At 60.0% G+C, this 21,777-nt stretch overlaps 1 protein-coding gene across 1 annotated transcript; it reads left to right on the top strand.

Annotated features, from left to right (window-relative positions):
• Positions 1-256: 256 nt before the first annotated feature.
• Positions 257-18,335, top strand: KANK4 (KN motif and ankyrin repeat domains 4). Its single transcript, XM_039914637.1, has 10 exons — positions 257-292; positions 378-435; positions 3,742-5,709; positions 6,518-6,629; positions 7,317-7,529; positions 8,129-8,216; positions 11,017-11,236; positions 13,545-13,687; positions 15,047-15,247; positions 17,032-18,335. Exons 1-10 carry the CDS (start codon positions 257-259, stop codon positions 17,134-17,136), a joined length of 3,144 nt encoding a protein of 1,047 aa, XP_039770571.1. The 3' UTR covers positions 17,137-18,335.
• Positions 18,336-21,777: the final 3,442 nt, after the last annotated feature.

Raw genomic sequence — 21,777 nt, forward strand, 5'->3', positions numbered from 1 at the left:
ACTTCCCTTCCGCCTCTTTTTAGGTGAGTGAGTTGCCGCGGTCGACTCCGGGCTCTCGACCTGCTCCCAGAGGCCTTGGGGAAATGTCTGCATTACTTATCGACTGAGGTAATAAATGGATAAATAATGCAGCGTCTCCTCGGGCGGCTCGGCTTTTGGGATCGTAAATCCCTTCTCCACTTAACTTCCAAACATCTTCATTCCTTTAGCTCTGGCTGGCCAGGCCCAGCTCCCGAGGAACAGAGACGTGTGTCTGATGGCGGGCTCGCTGCGAATTGCCCCCAGCTCCCTGGTGAAGCCAGCAGGAGAGATTGAGGGTCTCGTTTACGCTGCGACCTGTATATCCTCCTCTGGGCTGGCAACTCTCTGATCCTTAGCCGCAAGCCCTCGGCCAGGAAGACGTCGGACCGAAAGTTTATAAATCAGAGTGCTGTGGTGAGAGCGGGGCTCCGCCCGGCCCGTCCATCTCAGGCCGGGCACCGGGGCGCCCGAAGAAGCAGCGGGGCCTAGTGGAAAGGGCAGGGGCCTGGGAGTCGGAGGACCTGGGTTCTAAACCCGGCTCTGCCAACCGCTTGCTGTGTGACCTGGGGCAAGACACTGCGCTTCTCTGGGCCTCAGGTCCCTCAACGGTCAAATGGGGATTAAATACCTGCTCTCCCTCATTCATTCATTCGATTCAATCGTATTTCCTGGGCGCTTACTGCGTGCACAGCACTGTTCGAAGCGCTCGGGAGGGGACGATACAACAATAAGTTGACAACATTCCCCGCCCACAACAAGCTTACAGTCTAGAGGATAATAATGATTCTGGTATTTGTTAAGCGCTTACTGTGCGCAAGGTCGTGTACCAAGCGCTGGGGTGGATACAAGCCCCATTTAGACTATGAGCCCCATGCGCGACAGGGACTGTGTCCGACCCAGTTAACTTGTGCCTATCCCAGTGCTTGGAACAGCGTTTGACACAAAGTAAGCCCTTCACAAATACCATTAAAAAACAAAACCGGGGAAACCGTACGCCGGCGCCCGCCCTCCCGGACACTCACCCTTCTGTTTAGGGGTGGGCGGGCCAACACCCCTAACTGCCCCTCACCATCCTTGACTCTCCCTCCACCATTCCAGCACCCTTAACTCGCCCTTCTCCATCTGACTCTCTCCAGTGATCCGGCACGGACTTCCCAACAGCCCCGACTCTCCCTTCGCCATCTCTGGCTCTCCCCCAGTGACCCGGCGCAGGCTTTCCGACACCCCCAGACCTCCCCGCAGTGACCCGGCACGGACCATCTGACACCCCCGACTCTCCCTTCTTCATCCCTGCCTCTCCCCTGACGCAGCGGGGACCATCCGACCCCTCTGACTCTCCCTCAGTGACCATCAGGGACTGCTTGTCCATGAATTTATCCCAAACCCTTCTTGAACGTATTAATACTCTCCCCCGGCACAACGTCTTCTAGTAATGAACTCCATCTGCTTTCCATCTGCTCCGAGAAGAGCCGTTTCCTTTGTTTCCAACCTGCCCCCTTCAAGTTTTAATGAACTTCTCCCCATCTTTCCCGCTCTGGGGGTGTGGGATTCCATGAACCGCGATTCCGCGTCGGCACGTCCTACACCCTTCGTGGGTTTGTAGTCTTCAACCACGTCCCCGCTCAGCCCGCGTCTTTCCCGGCGGTAGAGTTCTAACCTTCTTGGTCTCTCCCCGTACGGAAGCTGCCCCCAGACTCCTCGTCTCTTTCTTTTGAATGGTCCGGTGACATTTCTGGTCACCTTTGAGGTCGGACACCCAGCTTCTAGCACCGGGGTCCTAACGGGCACAGCTCTTTCCAGCCGGGGCAGGACAGGGTAAGCGCTTGACTGATGGACCGACTCGGCGGGCTCTGCCCTCGTATACCCGGAGATCGCCCCAGGGATGGCCGCCTCCGCCCCTTGATGTAAATTCGGGCCCCGCTCGGGGGCTAGTAAGACCCCAGGGTTGACTAGCCGGTCCTGACCGCTGGCTACTGGGAATTAGAGGAATGCCAAATTCCTCGCTCCCAGGCCCAGCCTGCCCCGGGATGGCGAGTCTCCAATTTCGCTGGCTCCTCTTACACGCTCAGATCCCTCAGGGGCTCTCTGGGTTTATAAACGAATAGCTGAGAAGCAGCGTGTCTTAGTGGAAAGAGCATGGGCCTGGGAGTCAGGGGACCTGGGTCCTAACCCCGGCTCTGCCAACTAATAATAATAACGGTGGTATTTGTTAAACGCTTACTGGGTGCCAGGCACTGTTCTAAGCGCGGGGGTGGATACGAGTAAATGGAGTTGGACACAGTCCCACGTGGGGCTCACAGTCTCAATCCCCATTATTTACAGATGAGGGAACTGAGGCCCGGAGAAGTTGAAATGATTTCCCCACGATCACACAGCAGACATGAGGCAGAGCCGGGATTAGAACCCATGACCTTCTGACTCCTAGGCCCGGGCTCTATCCACTACACCGTGCTGCTTCTGCGCGACCTTGGACGAGTCACTTCCCTTCTCTCTGCCTCAGTTCTCCTGTTCACCCTCCTACTTAGACCTCGAGCCCCATGCGGGACAGGGACTGTGTCCAGCCTAATTAACTTGTATCTACCCCAGCGCTTAGAACAGTGTTTGACACAGACTAAGCACTTAACCGATACCCTAAAAAACAACTGGGGTTTCCTTCCTTAAAGGGTCTAGCAGCAAAAATAGCCGTACGGCACAATCTTAAACGAGATCCCGAAATAAACAAGAGACCCCCATCTCTCACATCTCACTCGCGCCTGATTCTGATTACGGTGAATTATAAGATTTGTTAGGCTCTCATGAATTATAGGATTTACTAGGCTCTCACTGTTCGCCAACCGCTATGCTAAGCACCGGCCTAGGCGCGAGATAATCACGGTCTCCAATCCGCAAGGGGCTCATGATCTAATAATAATAATAATAATAGTAATAATTGCTGTTGTGATATTTAAGGGCTTACTTATGTGCCAAGCCCTGTGTTAGACGCTGGGGTAGATTCGATACAGTCAGACACAGTCTCTGTCTCGTGGGGCTCACCGCCTAAAGCGGGAGAGAAAACAAGGATTTAATCCCAGTGTTAGAGAAGAGGAAGGTGAGGCCCAGAGAGGGTCGGTGACTTAACCTCGGTCCCACAGCAGGCCAGTGGCAAAGCGGGGATCAGAACCCGGATCTCCCGACTTCCGGTCCCGCCCTCTGGCCACTCAGGTTGCCTGCCCAGAATTGTGAGATTCGCTAAGCGCTTACTATGTGCCAAGCACCGTACTGAGCGCTGAGGCGGATACAAGCAGACCAGGTTGGACAGTCCCTGTCCCATGTGGGGCTCGCAGTCTCAATGCCCATTTTCCAGATGAGGGAAGTGAGGCCCAGAGAAGTGAAGTGACTTGCCCAAGCTCACAGAGCAGACAAGTGGAGGAGCTGGGATTAGAACCCGTGACCTTCCGACTCCTGCCCAGAAGAAGGGGTGGACGGGGCAAGTCAGGGCAAGAGAGGAAAGGTAACATCAGAGAGGGAGAGTCAGGGCAGAGAGGGAAATGAAAATAAAATGGTGGTATTTGTTAAGCGCTTCCTATGTGGCGAGCGCCGGGGTAGAAACAAGGTAATTGGTTGGACGCCGTCCCTGTCCCACGTGAGGCTCGCAGAGTCAGGGCAGAGCGAAGGGGCAGCCGCCCAGACCCCTGAACCCAAACGGCGTTGGTTCTCTCTGACGGGTCTCCCGTTTTCCAGAGGGAGGCCAGCCCCCGCCGGGAGACGGAAGCGAAGACCCGGCCCCGAACCACCCTTACTCGGTGGAGACGCCCTACGGCTTTCACTTGGACCTTGACTTTCTGAAGTACGTCGACGACATTGAGAAAGGGAACACCATCAAGAGGATCTCCGTCCGCAGGAAGGCCAAGCAGGCCAAGTTCAGCACCCTGCCCCGGAACTTCGGCCTCCCCGAGCCGGGCCCGCGGCCCGCCCCGCCGCCCCCGGGCCCGGCGGAGCCCCCGGATGCGTCCCTCAAGACGGGGCCGGCCGTCCCCTTGCTGCCCCCGAGGGGGTCCGTCCAGCTCCCCGGGGACGGGCGCGCCGGGCGCCTCTGCGGGGCGGAGTTGCGTGTGGCCACCGAGGAGGCCGGCGGGAGAGGACGGCCGCAGCTGCTGAGGGCTTCCAGCATGCCCGTCGCCCTCCCGTGGAACCGCGGGTCGGACGAGGCCGGCCCGACGGCCGCTCCCGCGCGGCTCCCGGTCCTCCCTCCGCTGCGGGACGAGGCGCGGGTCTCCGAGGGCGCCTTCGGCCCCGCGCCGGGGCTCCCCGGTGCCCTCGGACACCCGCCGCCGCCGCCGCCCCCGCCTCAGCCCCGAGGCCGGGAGGCCGAGGAGCCGATGCCAGCGGTGCCCGAGCGAGGATGGCAGGGGGCGGACCATCCCCCGGGGGAGGAGGAGGAGGCAGGGGACGGGCACGACGACTCCCTCCCGCCCGAGGCCTCGCCACCCCAGGATCGGCTCACGGGCGCAGAGGGACCGGGCGAAGACGCCGTCGGCCCGGGGCCTGAGGCGGAGGCCCGGCTCGGGGGTCTCTTCCCCAGTCCGCCCCCGCTCCCGTCGCCCACCCTCGAAAACCAGCTCCTGCCGGAAATAGAGCTCAACATCAGGGAACTCCCGCCCCCTCCCCCGCCTCCCGGTAAGACCTGCGCCCAGAGCCCGGACCCTTGCCCGCCTCAGGCCCCCTCGGGCCTCGACCCTTCGCGGCAGGAAGAGGAAGGGACCGGTAGCGTGGCCGCCCTGAAGGAGCGGGTCGCGGAGCTCGAGAGGGAGCTGGCACGGAGGACCGAGGCCCTGGAGCGGGCCGGGGCCGCTCTCCGCCTGCGGGCCGAAGAGGTGGCCGCCGGGGAGGGCGGCACCGGCCGACCGGAAGGCCGGAACGGCCGGGGAGGCGTCCGGGACGTCGGCGACACCGAGCCGGGCGGGCCGCGGGGGCGAGGCCTCAGAGACGCCACCACCAACACGGGGCCCCTCGACGGGGGCCCGGTCAGGGAGTCCCGCGACAAGGCCGTCCACGTCCGCTTCCCGGTGGCCGAGGGGCCGCCCGGCGGGCCGCAGACCGGGGAAGAGGACGTTGGCCTGGGTGTGGTGGGGCCCCGGCGGGCTGAGGAGGGAGGGCCGGCCAGCGGAGCCGGAGGAGAGTCGCCCGAGACCCTCCCTCCGGGGCCCGAAGCCAACGCGGAATCCCCCGCCAGCCCCCCGCGATATCTGTTGACCGAACTCAAGATCGAGGAAGGAGCAGCGGATGGCCAGAGCCAGGAGCAGAGTCCGGGCGGGCGGTGGAAGGATGGGCCCACGGCCGAAGTCGGCGGCCCCGGCCCCGGCCCGGACCCGGCCTCCTCCTCCTCCTCCTCCTCGGAGGGCGCTCCCCTCGGACGGCCGGAGGGAGGGGGCCGGGAAGAGCCGCGGCCCGACGGCGGGACCCCGGCCGACGCCACGCTGGGCCAGTACGTGAAGAAGATCCAGGAGCTGCTTCAGGAGCAGTGGCTCTGCCTGCAGCACGGCTACCCCGAGCTGGCCAGTGCCATCAAGCAACCGGCCTCCAAGCTCAGCTCCATCCAGAACCAGCTGGTCAACTCCCTCAACCTGCTGCTGTCCGCCTACTCCAACCAAGCCCCGGCCCCGGCCCGGGACCCCGACGAGGACCCGGCCCCCGACCGCCGGCCCCCGGGTAAATCCGCGCCCCGGCGCGGGGCGACGTTTCCGCCGGGCGCTGAGGCGAGGGGCGGGGAGCTCCTTCCCTGGGGGGCGGTGGCTACAGATGGGCCCCGTATCCTCCCTCCCAGCACCCCGATCGCAGGGTGAGGGCGTGACGGCCCCCCGCCCCGCCGTTTCCCCGCTTGTCCTTTTTCCTTTTAGTTGTTTCCGTGTGCCAGGGAACCCGTGGGTGCGGGTGGGTCAAGATCTCCACGGGGGCCCAGCTAAGTAGCGATAGCCGGTCACCCAGGGCAATAAATAATGAATGAATAATAATGGTATTTGTTCAGCGCTTACTACGTGCCAAGCACTGTTCTCAGCGCCGGGGGGAGATACAAGGTCATCAGGTTGTCCCTCGTGGGGCTCACCGTCTTAGTCCCCCTTTTACAGATGAGGCAACTGAGGCCCAGAGAAGTGAAGTGCCTTGCCCAGAGTCACCCAGCCGGCAAGGGGCAGAGCCGGGATTCGAACCCACGATCCGCGACGCCCAAGCCCCGGCTCTTCCCACTAAGCCACGCTGCTTCTGGGGTTGGGTGAGCCTCCCTCCAGCTGCAGATTCAGGCGATCCCTGGGCCTCCCTCCCCCAGCTTGCCTTTGGGAACGAGGGGATCGTGGAAGAGGAGGCCCCAGAGGGCCCCCCCCCCCGCCCCTCGGGCCTTTCCCCGACCAGAGGCAGAACGGAAGGAGACCCACCCGGCCCCGTGGACACCCCGGGCAGATCCTTCTCCCCGCCCTCAACCCGCCGCGCTGACCCGCTGACCCGCACCGTTGTGTCCCTCCAGAGATCTCCCCATCGCCCAGCCTGAAGTCCATAATGAAAAAGAAGGAGTCTGGCTTCCCGCCCGGAAGTCCCGGGACCAAAAAGAACCTGCAGTTCGTGGGGGTGAACGGTGGGTAAGCATCGGTCGCGGTGGCACGCCGCCATGCCAGCGTAAGACGGGGGGGGGGGGCGCGCGGACAGTGGGCACCTTCCCCCCGGGGATGTTCGTCTGCGGGAGCACCTATTGAGCACCTCCTGGGTTGAGCGCCGTACTGGAAGCAGCGTGGCTTAGTGGAAAGAGCCCGGGCTTGGGAGTCAGAGGACGTGGGTTCTAATCCCGGATCCGCCACTCGTCTGCTTTGTGACCGTGGGTAAGCCACTTCGCTTCTCTGTGCCTCAGTCACCTCATCTGTAAAATGGGGATTAAGATTGCGAGCCCCACGTGGGACAGCCTGATTACCTTGTATCTACCCCGGCGCTTAGTAAGCTCTTAACAAATACCATCATTATTATTATTATTGTTATTATTGAGCGCCTAAATGGTGCGGATGAATCCCAAGAGTCGGGGAGCCACGTATGAAATATCCAACATGGTGTACTCGGGTTTTTCTCGGGAAACCAAACTCGGTTCCTGATTCCCCAAACGTTGCATTTTCCCAAGCACTTAAGGAGTCGTGCCTCGCACCCAGGGAACGCTCGATAAACGTCGTGACCTCTACTGAATTACGAGGTGACGCCTCTGCCCCCCAAGCCCACCCTCTCGGCGTCGGGGGTTGTGGGAGTGAGGAGCTAAGAACGCGAGCCGGGGTCGTCTCCGCCAGGTACGAGACCACCTCCAGCGAAGAGACGAGCGGCGAAGACAGTCCCGCCGAGGGTCTCTCCGACAGCGAGGTGGAGAGGAGGTGCGAGGCCCCGGAAGGCGGGAGCGGGCGGGATGTCGCCGAAACTGCCCGGGACCCCTCCGAGACCACCGGTCAGCAGAGGGGAGGACCGGGAGACCGCGTGGCGGCCGGCACGCCGCCCAGGTCCGAGAGGTAGGATCCCCCACTCCGTAGGCTGGACGCTCGGGGTTCGCTTCCCTCTCCGATTGTACCCCGTTGGCCCGGTGAGGGTGGGGAGGGTCCTGCGGGGAGGCAGGGGGCTGGACTAGATGACCTCTCTCAGCCCTCCCACCTCTGTTATTCCCAGATTAGAGGAGAGTAGGCCTAGGGCCTGCTGGGGATCTTCATCCTCTGGGTTCCTCCCAGGCTGCGGCCCCTCGACGATCGGGATGGTCGCTGTCAGTTGCGGCGGGAACGGAACCACCCAAAGGGCCGATTATGAGCCGCGTGACGGGACTGACCCATTACGCGAGCCAGGCGATCCGGCCCGGATGCTGGACTCTAACGCTAGGTCTGGTCCTTCCCGTCGGCTCACTCCCGCAAGAACGTCCCGGGCCTTTCCCCGGGGGAATAACTAGGAGCATCCCACCGCCGGGATCGTCTCTGGTTCGGCCTTCGAAGGCAGCCGGGCTTCGGGTAGCCACCCGAGCCGGAGGGGGCAGGCGGGTGGAGAGGGCACTGACGGGGGGCCAGGGCGCGGGCGGGACCGAGTCCCTTAACCGGCCACTCCTCCGTCTGCCCTTCCCGAACAGGTGCAAGCCGTCGGAAGAGTTTCTGTCCGGCTGCCGGCTGCTGAGCAGACATCTTTCGGACCTGAAGACCAGTGTCGACCCGCTCGTGGTACTTGCGGCTTTTCGGCCGGACAAGAAAGGCGGGAATTAGCCGGTCCGGGGACCGAGCGAGTTTCGGCCCGACCGCTGGACCGTCCGGGCGGGACCTGCCCCGGGGGAGGGGACGTTTCACAGGCCCGGGCCGGGGTGCGGCCGAGCGGGGAGCGACGGGCCGCTGGGCGGAGGTCTCCCCCTATCGCCCGTTTATCCAACTCTGGCCCGGACACTGTGCTAAACGCCGTGGCGGGCTCGAGATCATCAGGTTCACGGTCTGAGACGGGGTGGGGGGGTGTCGGCCCCATTTTCCAGATGAGGAGACTGAGGTCCGGAGAGATAAAGGGACCTGCCCACGGCAACCCACTAGGCCCGAGGCAGAGCTGAGAAACAAAACCCCGGGTATCCTCAGGCCCCACGCTCCTCTCCCAAGCGGTTGGTACAGTGCTCTGCATATAGTAAGCGCTCAGTACATATGACTGATTGATCGAGTGCTAGGCCACCCTGCCTCCGTGACAGCCCTTCTCCTTCCTCTATCAAACCCATCGGTTCTGGCTATTGGAGGCATTCATTCGAACGTCGGCGGCACTGACTGAGCGCCTACTGCACGCCGAGCACCGTACCGCTGAGTCTACTGTGTGCAGAGCACTGTACTGAGCGTCCGCCGTGCACAGAGCGCCGTATTAAGTGCTGGGGAGAGGCCAACGGAAATGAAGGACGCGGTTCCGGCGTGGCTCAGTGGAAAGTGCCCGGGCTTGGGAGTCAGAGGACGTGGGTTCTGATCCCGGCTCTGCCGCTCGTCTGTTGTGTGACTGTGGGCGAGTCACTTAACTTCTCTGTGCCTCAGTTACCTCATCTGGAAAATGGGGATTAACTGTGAGCCTCACATGGGACCACCTGATTATCCTGTATGTACCCCAGCGTTTACAACAGTGCTCTGCACATAGTAAGCGCTTAACAAATACCAACATTATTATTAGAACAGTGCTTGGCACGTAGTAAACGCTTAAGAAACACCACTATTTCTTTTTTCCAAGGAGCCTACATCCTTTGGCTTTCCCAGCTAAAGGAGGTGGGCTGGCGGGGAAACCTTCCGACCAAAACCACCTAATAATAATATTACCGGTGGCATTTATTAAGTGCTTACTATGTGCCAAGCACTGTTCCAAGCATTGGCGTGGATATGAGCGAATCGGGTTGGACTCAGTCCCTGTCCCAAACGGGGCTGACGATCCTGACCCCCGTTTTACAGATAAGATAACTGAGGCACAGAGAAGTGACTTGCCCAGGGTCACACAGCAGACACCGGAATTAGAGCCCAGATCCTTCTGACTCCCAGGCCCACGCTCAATCCACTAGGCCGTGCGTTCCTAGAGACGGCCAAATTTCCCCCACCCCAAGTTAGCCTGGGAGCCCCTTGCGGGCCAGGGGACAGCGTCCCACCTCATCAACTCCGGCGCCCAGCACAAGCACTTGGAAAATACCGCAACTTCCGTAAAGTTCCGTTAGTCTAAGTTTCCAGTCGGCAGACGTAGGCGATGGCCCCGATCCGCCACCCCCCCCCCCCCCGCCCCCCGGAAGGTTCTGCCAGTCCTCAGACAAAGTGATCCCGAGGCTCGGTTGAGGCCGGAGGCCGGAGGCGTTCTCCACGCGGCTCGGGTCACCGTGTGCACACGAGGACCCGATCCACGCGACCGATCGAAAAGCGAGCGAGATTCTTAAACGCCCCCTCTCCTCAAGCCTTCCCTCCGAAGGCCCCCGGCCCACTTTAGGGGTACCGACAACCCCCAGGACGACCCTCCCATCTGGGCTGGCTCAGTTTCCCACAGAACAACGGACCCGCTCTGCCCAGGACCTCTACGTGGTTTCGCCTCGTCCGTCTCCCCCTCCCCGTCCCGTCCGAGAGAAGGATGCTTCTCCCCGCCACGCCCCGGAGGGGCATCTTGGTGATGCCGTCCGCTAACTACCGCCCTCTTTCCCGGTCAGAGTGTAAGCTCCCGGTCGGCACAGAATGTGCTTCCGGTGTCCTCTCCCGTGCGTTCTGTACAGCAGGCTGCAACCGGCAGATGCACTGTAGATAATAATAATAATAACGTTGGCATTTGTTAAGCGCTTACTGTGTGCCAAGCACCGTTCTAGGCGCCGGAGGGGATACGAGGTCATCAGGTTGTCCCCCGTGGGGCTCAGGGTCTTCAACCCCATTTTACAGATGAGGTCACTGAGGCACAGAGAAGCGAAGTGACTTGCCCAAAGTCGCACAGCAGACAAGCGACGGAACCGGGATTAGGACCCACGTCCTCTGACTCCCAAGCCCGGGCTCTTTCCGCTGAGCCGCACTGCTTCTCTAGTATTCATTCCTTCATTCAATAGTATTTATTGAGCGCCTACTACGTGCAGAGCACCGTCCTAAGCGCTTGGAATGGACAAATCGGTAACAGATAGAGACGGTCCCTGCCCTTCGACGGGCTTACGGTCTAATCGGGGGAGAGTAGAAACCATACGTCCCGAGAGCTTGGGAGAATACGCTAGAAGAACATCTCCCTGCCCGCGACGCGATTATACTCTAAAAGGGAAGACAGACACGGGAATATTTATAAGCGCCGGAACCGGAATGAACTAAAACGACGGTTGAGTCGGACGCGCGTAAATGAAATCATTACGACTATAGCGAGAGCCACCCCGTCACAGGTTTCACCCCCGCAACGCGCCTTCCCTTTGGGGGTTGGGGAGTTCCTTGGGGGTTCCCAAGTCCTAGAGGGGGGGACAAGCCAGGGAACGGATATCCACGCCGTGACCCGGCCGGGTCGGTGTTCCAGAGACAGAGCTACGACGCCGTCTGCCAAGAATGGTTCCGGGTCTCCGGTCGGAAATCGTCCAGCCCCGCCGCCGTGGACGCTTACCTCGAGGGCTGCCGGGCCGTCCGCCCCGAAGCCCTGGAGATGCTCGTCAACCTGGCCGACGGGAACGGGAATACGGCCCTCCACTACAGCGTGTCCCACTCCAACTTCGCGGTGGTGAAGCGTCTCCTGGAGACAGGTCGGTGGCGATCCCACTTGCGGCTCCCGCCGGGGCGGCCCCGGCGAGGCACCTCATCGGCCGAGACGCATTCGCCTAGTGGGCGAAGCGGGTTACGTTTCTCCATTAGGGACGATGGCGGCGGTCAGCCGTCTCATCGTCGTGATCATAATCATAATTATGGTATTTGTTAAGCGCTTACTAGGTGCCAGGCGCTGTACTAGAGCCATGGGGTGCTTACAGGCAAATTGGGGGTCTCTAGCCCCCATAGGGCTCACCGTCTCAATCCCCATTTTACAGATGAGGTAACTGAGGCCCAGGGAAGTGAGGTGACTTGCCCAAGGGCGCCCAGCAGACGAGTGGCAAAGCCGGGATTAGAACTCGTGACCTTCCGAGTCCCAGGCCCGGGCTCTTTCCGCTGCTCTTCTCTAATGTCCCTTCTCCCCATAGTCTTCCCCTCATTACTTACATCCCAAATAGTAATTGTGGTATTTTGTTAAGCGCTTACTATGTGCCAGGCACTGTATTAAGCACTGGGATAGATGCAGACGGCGGCTACGTGGCCGGGATGCTGGGGCTCTACAATTCATTTACTCAGTGATATTCATGGAGCACTCAGTGTGGGCCAAGAACTGTACTAGGTGCCTTTTGGGGGGGGGGGGTATACTTTTAATAATGATGTTGGTATATTACTATGTGCCGAGCACCGTTCTAAGCGCTGGGTAGAATCAGGGTACTCAGATTGCCCCACGTGAGGCTCACAGTCTTCAACCCCATTTTTCAGATGAGGTAACTGAGGCACGGCGAAGTGAAGTGACTTGGCCACAGTCACACAGCTGACAAGTGGCGGAGCCGGGATTAATAATAATGTTGGTATTTGTTAAGCGCTTACTATGTGCAGAGCACCGTTCTAAGCGCTGGGGTAGACGCAGGGGAATCGGGTCGTCCCACGTGGGGCTCACGGTCTTCATCCCCATTTTACAGATGAGGTCACTGAGGCACGGAGAAGTGAAGTGACTCGCCCACAGTCACACAGCTGACGAGTGGCAGAGCTGGGATTCGAACTCATGACCCCTGACTCCAAAGCCCGTGCTCTTTCCACTGAGCCACGCTACTTTTCTTTGAAGCTGCATGGCGTAGTGGGAAGAGCCCGGGCCTGGGATTCAGCAGATCACGGGTTCTGATCCCAGCTCCTCCCCTTGTCTGCTGTGTGACCTCGGGCAAGTCGCTTCACTCCTCTGGGCCTCAGTTACCTCATCTGGAAAATGGGGATGGAGACTATAATCTGGTCGGACAGAGTCCCTGTCCCGCATGGGGCTCGCAGTCTAAATACGAGAGAGAACAAGTGTTTCATTTTAAAGAGGAGGAAACAGAGAAGTTAATAATAATAATAATAATAATGATAATGATGTTGGTATTTGCTAGGCGCTTACTATGTGCCGAGCACCGTTCTAAGCGCTGGGGTAGATACAGGGTAATCAGGTTGTCCCATGTGAGGTTCACAGTTAATCCCCATTTTACAGATGAAGTCACTGAGGCCCAGAGAAGCGAAGTGACTCGCCCACAGTCACACAGCTGACACGTGGCAGATCCGGGAGTCGAACTCATGACCTCTGACTCCGAAGCCCGGGCTCTTTCCACTGAGCCACGCTAAGTGACACACAGCAGGCCGGGGCAGAGCCGGAACCATTCATTCATTCGATAGTATTTGTTGAGCGCTCACTATGTGCAGAGCACTGTACTAAACACTCGGAACGTGCAATTGGGCACCAGATAGAGACGATCCCTGCCCATTGACGGGCTCAAGGTCTAAACGGGGGAAACAGGCGGCAAAGCGAAACCGAACAAAACAGAAACAAGACGACATCCAGATAAATAGAATCAAGGAGATATACACCTTATTAACAGAATGAATAGGGTAATAAATAATATATACAAATGAGCACAGTGCTGAGGGGAGGGGGAAGAGCAAATTGGGGGGGGGGGGGAGGAGAGGGGGAGGGGAGCAGAGGGGAAGGGGGGCTCAGTCTGGGAAGGCCTCCTGGAGGAGGTGAACTCTCAACTAGAACGTCAATCTCCCGACTCGGAGCCCCGGGCTCTTTCCATCAGGCCGCACTGCCGCCCGTCGGTACGGAGGGGCCGTCGTGGGGGATCATCGGGGGTGATAGAAATCTAGCCGAGGTCCTCCTTCCCCACCAACCCCTCAATTCCCGCCGATCGACCAACCGCCCTCGGACAGGCCTGCGGGGCGCGGACGCCGCTCCCTCCTCTCGGCGTGGCCGGTCCCGAGCGGGGGCCGGAGCGAGCCCCCTTTCTTCCCCTCCCGCAGGTGTGTGCCACGTGGACCTCCAGAACCGGGCCGGATATACGGCCGTGATGATCACCCCGCTGGCGGCGGCCGAGACCGAGGAGGACGTGGCCGTGGTCTTGAGGCTACTGAGGGAAGGAGACGTGAATATCCGGGCCTCTCAGGTAGGCGGGAACGGGGTCGGGGAGTCCGAGGGGGGGACGGTTCCCCCAGGAAGGCGGGTGACGAGGATGGCGGGGGCCAGGAACGCGAGCCCTGCCACGCTGGCCGCTGGGGTGGGGAGGGAAGCCGGGGAGGCCGCACGGCCACCTGGGCCAGCAGGGACTCTCTGCGACGCGCTGGTGCCGGGCGAGCCCGGCTCCCCTCCGTCCGGTCTCGGTCAATCAATCAGTGGCATTCAACTGGGGAGGCCGAGGCCCCGCCCGGGGCTCCGGGTTCAGAAACCCGCACGTCGTCCCACGACGAACCGCACGGCGAGCCGGGCCCGCGTGGCCACGGGCCGACTGGCCCGTTCCTCGTGGTGGTGGAGGGGCGGCCGTCCTCCGAGGCTGACCGCGGGGCCCAGAGGAGCGGAGAATCCGTCCCTAAAGTGGCAGGCGGAGGGGGGCAGGGTGGACTTTCCCGGCCGGACCCGAGTCGGGGGTGAAATTCGAGCTAAGTCATCTGGCTTCCGTTAGCTCCGCCGGTGAAGCTCGTGGCGGGGCCCGGGGGGAAGGGAAGGGGAGAGGAGAGGAGGAGGAGCCCGACCGGATTCAAACCAGATGCCGCATCCGAGCTAGGGTTCGCCGAGCATCCCCCGGGCGGTCGGCGCCCCTCCCGGAAACATTCCTTCCCGGAGTCACGGCGGCCCCGGCCCGTCGGGGCCGAGGCCTGAAGGGTCGGACCTCGGGAAGGAGGGTCGCTTTGTCCCAGGCGGATCCTTGCTCTGTCTTGGCTGTGGGGATGCTCCAGGCCGGGGAGGGGGCCGGAGGGGGGTGGGTAGCAGCAGGGCTCAGGTCAGAGCGACCTGCCCGGAATCCCGGCTCTGCCACGTTGCCTGCCGTGCGACCTTGGCTCAGTCACTTCACTTCTCTGAGCCTCAGTTACCTCATCTTTAAAATGGGGATAATAACCACGATGGTACTTGGTAAGCGCTTATATGGGCCAAGCATTTTTCGAAGCGCTGGGGCAGACACGAAGTCATGGGGTTGTCCCACGTGGGGCTCGTTGTCTCAATCCCCATTTTAATAATAATGATGATGATGATGATGGTATTTGTTAAGCGCTTACGCCGTGCCAAGCGCCGTTCTGTTTTACAGATGAGGGAACCGAGGCACCTAGAAGTGAAGCGGCTGGCCCGAGGTCTCTTGACAGACAAGTGGCGGAGCCAGGATGAGAACCCACGTCCTCTGACTCCCAGGCCCGTGGGACGGGGACTGCGTCCGACTCGATTAACTCGTATCCACCCTAAGAGCTCAGAACAGTGCTCGGCACCTAGTAGGCGCTTAACAAGCCCCGTAATCATCGTTCTTACCCCTCCCCAGGGAGGGCAGACGGCCCTGATGCTGGGGGTGAGCCACGACCGCGGGGACATGGTGACGGCCCTGCTGACCTGCCACGCGGACGTCAACCTGCAGGACCACGCGGGGACCTCGGCCCTGATGCTGGCCGCCCGGCACGGCAACGCCGACATGGCTAAGATCCTCCTGGCTCACCCGGGGTGCGACGCCTCGCTGACCGACAAGGTAGGGCGGCCCCCAGCGATGCCCCCAGCGATCCGGGCACGCGCCCTCCCGGACGGGGCCGGCGGGACTCCCGCTGGCCTAATTCCCGGCTGGAACTCGGCTCCGGGCCGACGAAGGACGTGCGTCAGGCCAGGACTGAGACGAAAACCCCGGTTTCCCGACTCCGCTGGGCCCCGCTGCCCCCCTCAGCCCTGGCAACGGCGGGCCGGGGCATCCGGCCCCTTTTGGGGGCGAGTGGTCCCCGCCCCCCCGGAGCAGGACGGCCTAGCAGATGGATCTCCGGCCTGGGAGTCGGAGGACCCGGTTCGAATCCCAGCCCCGCCGCTTGCCGGCTGTGGGACTTCGGGCAAGTCACTTCACTTCTCTGCGCCGTAGTTTTCTCATCTGTAAAATGGGGATTCGAGACCTGTTCTCCCTCTCAGACTGTGAGCCCGGTGTGGGACAGGGCGTGTGTCTGACCCGTCTACCCCAGGGCTTAGTAACGTGCTTGGTCCATAGTAAGTGCTTAAAAAAGACTATTATTATTATTATTATTATTATTATTAATTAATGAATTCTGGCTAGGGTGAGGATAGAAGGGTGCTTAGAGGAGCCACGCAGTGTTTGCATCCCTTGGGCAACCTCACCCTCCCTGCAGTCCCTGGGAAGGGAGGGGGAGGTTGCCCGAGGGATGCAAACACTGCGTGTCTCTTCTGAACACCCTTCTGTTCTCACCATGGCCAGAATTCATTCATTAATAATAATAATTAATAAAAATAATAATAATAATGGTATTTGCTAAGCACTTAGTATATGCCAACCACTTGTTCTAAGAGCCGGGGGGAGATACAAGGTAATCATGTTCTTCCATGCGGGGCTCACAGTCTTCATCCCCATTTTACCGATGAGGTAACTGAGGCACAGAGAAGTTAAATGTCTTGCCCAGAGTCACCCAGCAGACAAGTGGCCGAGCCCGGATTAGAACCCACGACCTCTGACTCCCAAGCCCGGGTTCTTTCCACCGAGCCGCGCTGCTTCTCAATCAATTCAGTCGTATATATCGAGTGCTTAGTCTGGGTAGAACACTGTACTAAGCGCTTGGAAAGTACGATAGAGCAATAAAGAGAGACAATCCCTGCCCACAAGGGGCTCGCGGTCTAGAGGGAGTCCAATCTAGTGGGAATCCGGAATCCAAGCCGAGTAGCCACCGAATGACCGCGGTGCGCCCAGCACTGTGCTAAGCACTTGGGAGAGTCCACCAGAGCTGTGGGCACCGAGTGAACGGTGCCTCTGTTACTGCTGTTAATCAGCAATTGAACCCGCTTGAGAAGCGGCGTGGCTTAGCGAAAAAAGCCCCGGCTTGAGAGTCAGAGGTCGTGGGTTCTAATCGCCGCTCTGCCGCTTGTCCCCCGTGTGACTTTGGGCAAGTCACTTCGCTTCTCTAGGCCTCGGTGACCTCATCGGGAAAATGGGAGTGAAGACTGTGAGCCCCACGTGGGACAACCTGATCACCTTGTATCTACCCCGGTGCTTAGAATAATGCTTGGCACATAGTAAGGGCTTAAAGATACCACCATTAATAATAATAATAATAATAATAATGTTGGTATTTGTTAAGCGCTTACTATGTGCAGAGCACTGTTCTAAGCGCTGGGGTAGACACAGGGGAATCAGATTGTCCCCCGTGGGGCTCACAGTCTTCATCCTCATTTTACAGATGAGGGAACTGAGGCACAGAGAAGTGAAGTGACTTGCCCACATTATTATTATTAACTCTAACCGCCCCCTCCGCTTCCTCCCCTTAGGCCGGCCATTCGGCTCTGTCCTTGGCGCTGAGGTCCCCGGGCCAGGGGGAGGTGGCCGAGCTGCTGCGGGCCCACGCGGAAGGCGGCGGGTCCGCCCGCCCTTAGCGGCGCCGCGGACGCACGGCCCCTTCTCCGCCGGCCCGGACGCCGCCGGAGACGGGGCCCGCGGCGAGGCAGCTGGACGGCGGGCTGCTCCGCCAACATCCCCCACGCCCCGCCGCTCGTCGAGAGGTACGTCGGAAGCCTCGGTCCGGGCCCGGGAAGGGACAAGCCGCCCGGGAGTCCGAGGCCGGCCTGGACCCCGACCTCCCTCCCTCCATCCTGAGCGAAGCGTCGTTTCCTTCCGGATCCCGTCCGAAGCCGTCGGCTGAGCTCATGCCGCGGGCCTGGAGTCCGAGGAGCGTGACCGCCGCCCGCGTCGCCGGACCCACGGGGACGCGCGATGCCACACGCGTGACCCCGGACGCACGCTGTCCTGAGGTACGACCTCACGCTCGCCATTTCCCGGGAGGACGTGGAACCCAATCCTAGGGGGTGTCTCCAGGAGGACCCCTGACCCCGCCGTCCGCTTCTAACTCGAGACACCTCCTCCCAAGCTGCCGTTACCAGGCCTCGACACCCGACGGTGGGAGGCCGGATGCCGGATACGAAGGCGCCCAGTGCCGTATCCGAACCGGACAGGGGACCGGCCAGCTGGAAACCGGAACACCCGGGAACACGCTGGCGGGGGCCGCCGTCCGGCGCTCGGCTCAGTGGGGGCCGGGGACAGGGAGGGAGTCCGGGGGAGAGCGCGCCTGGGTCCCCATCCCACCCCCGGGGCCGTTCGGGGTTCTGGAGTCGGCCTCGCCGTGGGGCAGCGTTCCCAGATCCGTCCGGACCCGTCGAGGCGAACCATTTCCCGAGGCCCAGCTTGGGGGTCACTGGCCGAGAACGGCTCGGGACGGTCTCTTCCCGCTCTCTCCCGGGCCAGCTCCGGCCCTGCCGGACTCAGGGGCGGCAGAGCTAGGGGTGAGGGCCGGTTCAACCCACCGCCCAGCCGCTCCTCGTCCGGTCGCCGGAAACCGTCTCGGCCGGGCCCGCTGCAGAGGAAATCTGATACTCCCATTCTACGGTCCACCCCCCGACGGCAGAGATTCGAGCCACGGCGCCCTCCGTCCCCACCTCCCGAGCGCTTTCCTTCCGCCGTCCCCCCTTTCCCGGGACTCCCCGCTGTGCTCCGCCACGCCGGACGGCCTTGGGTACGTCACGCAGCCTCTCTGGACTTCTGTTTCTTCCCCTGGAAATAAAAGGGAACCTCTACGCTCGTTACCTACCTCATGGGGACAGCCGTCGTCGGATCGCCAAGGCCTCCACAAAACACAAATGTCCGCGGCGTCCGTCCTTCCGGCCGACTTAGGGGGCCGAGCCGGAGAGAACCCTGAAGGTTGGGAAGGCAGGCGGGCACTCGGACAGGGGATGGCCGGTGGCGGGGCCGAGGATCAGCGGACGGGGTCGGGTCTCGGGCGTCCCCGGCTCCCCAGTTCCCACGTCTGTAAAATGGGAATTCAACACCCCTCCGCCGGGCTTCTTCCCCATCTGGGTGAACCAAGACAGGTAGGGAAGATGGGGAGACTCCTTGGGAAAAGCCCGGGGGTTCTCTGCTGGCCGTCCTCAGTGAAATTGGGCATCGGCACTCTCCTTACCCTGGCCCGCCTGCCGCGGCCACCCCGGGCCGGGCTTGGCGTCGGTTAGGGCACGGGCCCGGGGCGCGGAAGGTCACGGGTTCCGATCCCGGCTCCGCCACTTGCCTGCCACGCGACCTGGGGAAGTCACTTCACCTCCGTGGGCCTCAGTTCCCTCATCCGTAAAATGGGGATCGAGACGGTGAGCCCCACGTGGGACCGTGCCCACTGTGGACTGTGGGACGTCGGACTGCGTCCAACCTGATTCGTCTGTACCTCCCCCAGCACTTAGTACAGCGCCCGGCACATAGTAAGCGCTTAACAAATACCCCAATTTCGTTATTATTATTATCATTGCTGTTATTACTACTACTATTAATAATAATAATAATAACTCTCCCAGGACACCACCCCGGCTGCTCAGGGTTTCGAATCTGCAGCCACCGATGAGTCCGGGGGCGGCGGCCTCACGCCTTCCCCCGGTCAGAATGGTTCCAGCTCGGGGTTCGTTCACTCATTCAGTCATTCAGTTGTATCTATTAAACGCCTACTGCGTGCGGGGCACTGTAGTGAGCGCTTGGGAAAGTACGACACAACAATAAACAGTGACAATTCTCTGGCCCGGACGAGCTCCCGGACTATGCGCAGCCACTGCCCCCTCGGAGGCGGGAGCGGGCCTGTCCGAGGGAAGTGGTCCTTGAGGACCAGGGTTCATTCATTCATTCAATAGTATTTATTGAGCGCTTACTATGTGCAGGGCACTGTACTAAGCGCTTGGAACGGACAATCCGGCAACAGATAAGGAAAATACCTGCCCACTGACGGGCTTACAGTCTACTCCCGCCGTCGACCCCCGGGCCGCGTCCCCCCGCGGTCCCGGAACGCCCTCCCTTCCTCACCTCCGCCAAACCGATTCTCTTCCCCTCTTCAAAACCCTACTTAAAGCTCACCTCCTCCGAGAGGCCTTCCCACTCTGAGCTTCTCCTTTTCCCTCTGCTCCCTCCGCTCTCCCTCTACCTCCCCTTCACCTCTCCTCAGCTAAGCCCTCTTTTCCCCCCATTTCCCTCCGCTCCTCCCCCTCTCCCTTGCCCTCCCCTCGGCACCGTACTCGTCCGCTCAACTGTCTATATTTTCATCACCCTATTAATTTTGTTAATGAGATGCACATCGCCTTGATTCTATTTATTTGCTATTTTTTTAATGAGCCGTTCATCCCCTCGATTCTATTTACTGCCATCGTTCTCGTCTGTCCGTCTCCCCCGATCAGACCGTGAGCCCGTCGGAGGGCAGGGACCGTATCTGTCGCCGATTTGTCCATTCCAAGCGCTCAGTACAGTGCTCTGCACATAGCGTTCAATAAATACTATTGAATGAATAATCGGGGGAGACAGACAAAAACAATAGCAATAAATAGAATCAAGGGGATGTACACCTCATTAACAAAATAATTAGGGTAATAAAGATATATACAAGTGAGCAAATGAGCACAGTGCTGAGGGGAGGCAGCAGAGGGAGCAGAGGGAAAAGGGGAAGCTCGGTCTGGGAAGGCCTCTCGGAGGAGGTTGCTTAGTAACCGTTGCCAGGCTGACGATGGGGCAGGGAGGGATTGGGGGTAGGGGACATGAAAGGATGGAGACGCACGACGAGATGCCCGCAGGACTAAGAAACCAACCAGCTCTTCCCGGCCGGGTCCCGGGGTAGGTGTAAGCGTCTGAAGGACAAAAACAACTCGCTTCTTCCAAGCAGCCATGGACGCCGTCCAACCCGATTACCTCGTATCTACCCCAAGTACGGTGCCCGGCACATAGTAAGCGCTGAACAGATGCCATTAAGGAAAAAAAGAAAGAAAAGAAACCTATCGGGTACGGGGAGGCAGATAAAAGTAGGAGGTAAAATCCCTGCCCACTGGAAGTTTACGATCTAAAGGGGGGAGGTAGGCAGATATGGTTTATAATAATTATTATCATGGTATTTGTTAAACCCTTACTATGTGCCAATCACTTTTCTAAGCGCTGGATAGGAAAAGCTGCATGGCCTAGTGGAAAAGGACGGGCCTGGGAGTCAGGGGACCTCCATCCTGATCCCAGCTCCGTCCCTCGCATGCTGGATGACCTTGGACAAGTCACTTCCCCGGACCTCAGTTCCCACATCTGTAAAATGGGAATTCAATACCCGTTCTCCCTCCCCCTTAAACTGTGAGATCCAGGTCCGTGTCCCTCCTGACTATCTTGTATCTATCCCAGATAGTAAGCGCTTAACGAATACCACAATTCTCATTATATGCGGGCGGAAGAAGAAGGAAAACCTCGAGAGAACAAAATTACAGCCAAATGCACACATAAATCCATAAATTCCCAGCTCTGCCACTTGTCAGCTGTGTGACTGTGGGCAAGTCACTTCACTTCTCTGTGCCTCAGTTACCTCATCTGTAAAATGGGGATTAAGACCGTGAGCCCCACGTGGGACAACATGATTCCCCTGTGTCTACCCCAGCGCTTAGAACAGTGCTCTGCACACAGTAAGCGCTTAACGAATACCAACCTTATAAATTGGAGCAGCTGCATGGTTTAGTGGAAAGAGCCCCGGCTTGGGAGTCAAAGGTCGTGGGTTCTATTCCCGGATCTGCGACCTCTCAGCTGTGTGACTTTGGGCAAGTCACTTCACTTCTCTGTGCCTCAGGTCCCTCATTTGTAAAATGGGGATTAAGACTGCGAGCCCCAGGAGGGACAATCTGATCACCTGTATCTACTCCAGCGCTTAGAACAGTGTTTGGCACAAGGTAAGCGCTTCACAGATACCATCATCGTCATAAACGACAACCGAAACGCAATACTTAGGCCGATGAGGCAAGATACCTCGGAGCCGCGAGGGGCTGTCGGTGAAAGAGTCCAGGAAGGCGTCCGGGAGGGGGTGGGATTTGAAGATTTGAAGAAGGGAGCAGCGTGGCTCAGTGGAAAGAGCCCGGGCTTCGGAGTCAGGGGTCACGGGTTCGACTCCCGGCTCTGCCACTCGTCAGCCGTGTGACTGTGGGCGAGTCACTTCTCTGGGCCTCAGTGACCTCATCTGTAAAATGGGGATAAGCCGT

This window comes from Ornithorhynchus anatinus, chromosome 18 (assembly GCF_004115215.2).
Source record: "Ornithorhynchus anatinus isolate Pmale09 chromosome 18, mOrnAna1.pri.v4, whole genome shotgun sequence".
NCBI lineage: Eukaryota > Metazoa > Chordata > Mammalia > Monotremata > Ornithorhynchidae > Ornithorhynchus > Ornithorhynchus anatinus.

What these genes read in the sequence shown, in the direction of transcription:
- KANK4 (XM_039914637.1), top strand. Translation starts at nt 257, where the DNA reads ATGGCGGGCTCGCTGCGAATTGCCCCCAGCTCCCTG. An exon ending in GAATTGCCCCCAGCTCCCTG is followed by an intron (nt 293 to 377) that starts GTGAAGCCAGCA and finishes TCTGATCCTTAG; the next exon opens with CCGCAAGCCCTCGGCCAGGA. An exon ending in GAAGCGTCTCCTGGAGACAG is followed by an intron (nt 11,237 to 13,544) that starts GTCGGTGGCGAT and finishes CCCCTCCCGCAG; the next exon opens with GTGTGTGCCACGTGGACCTC.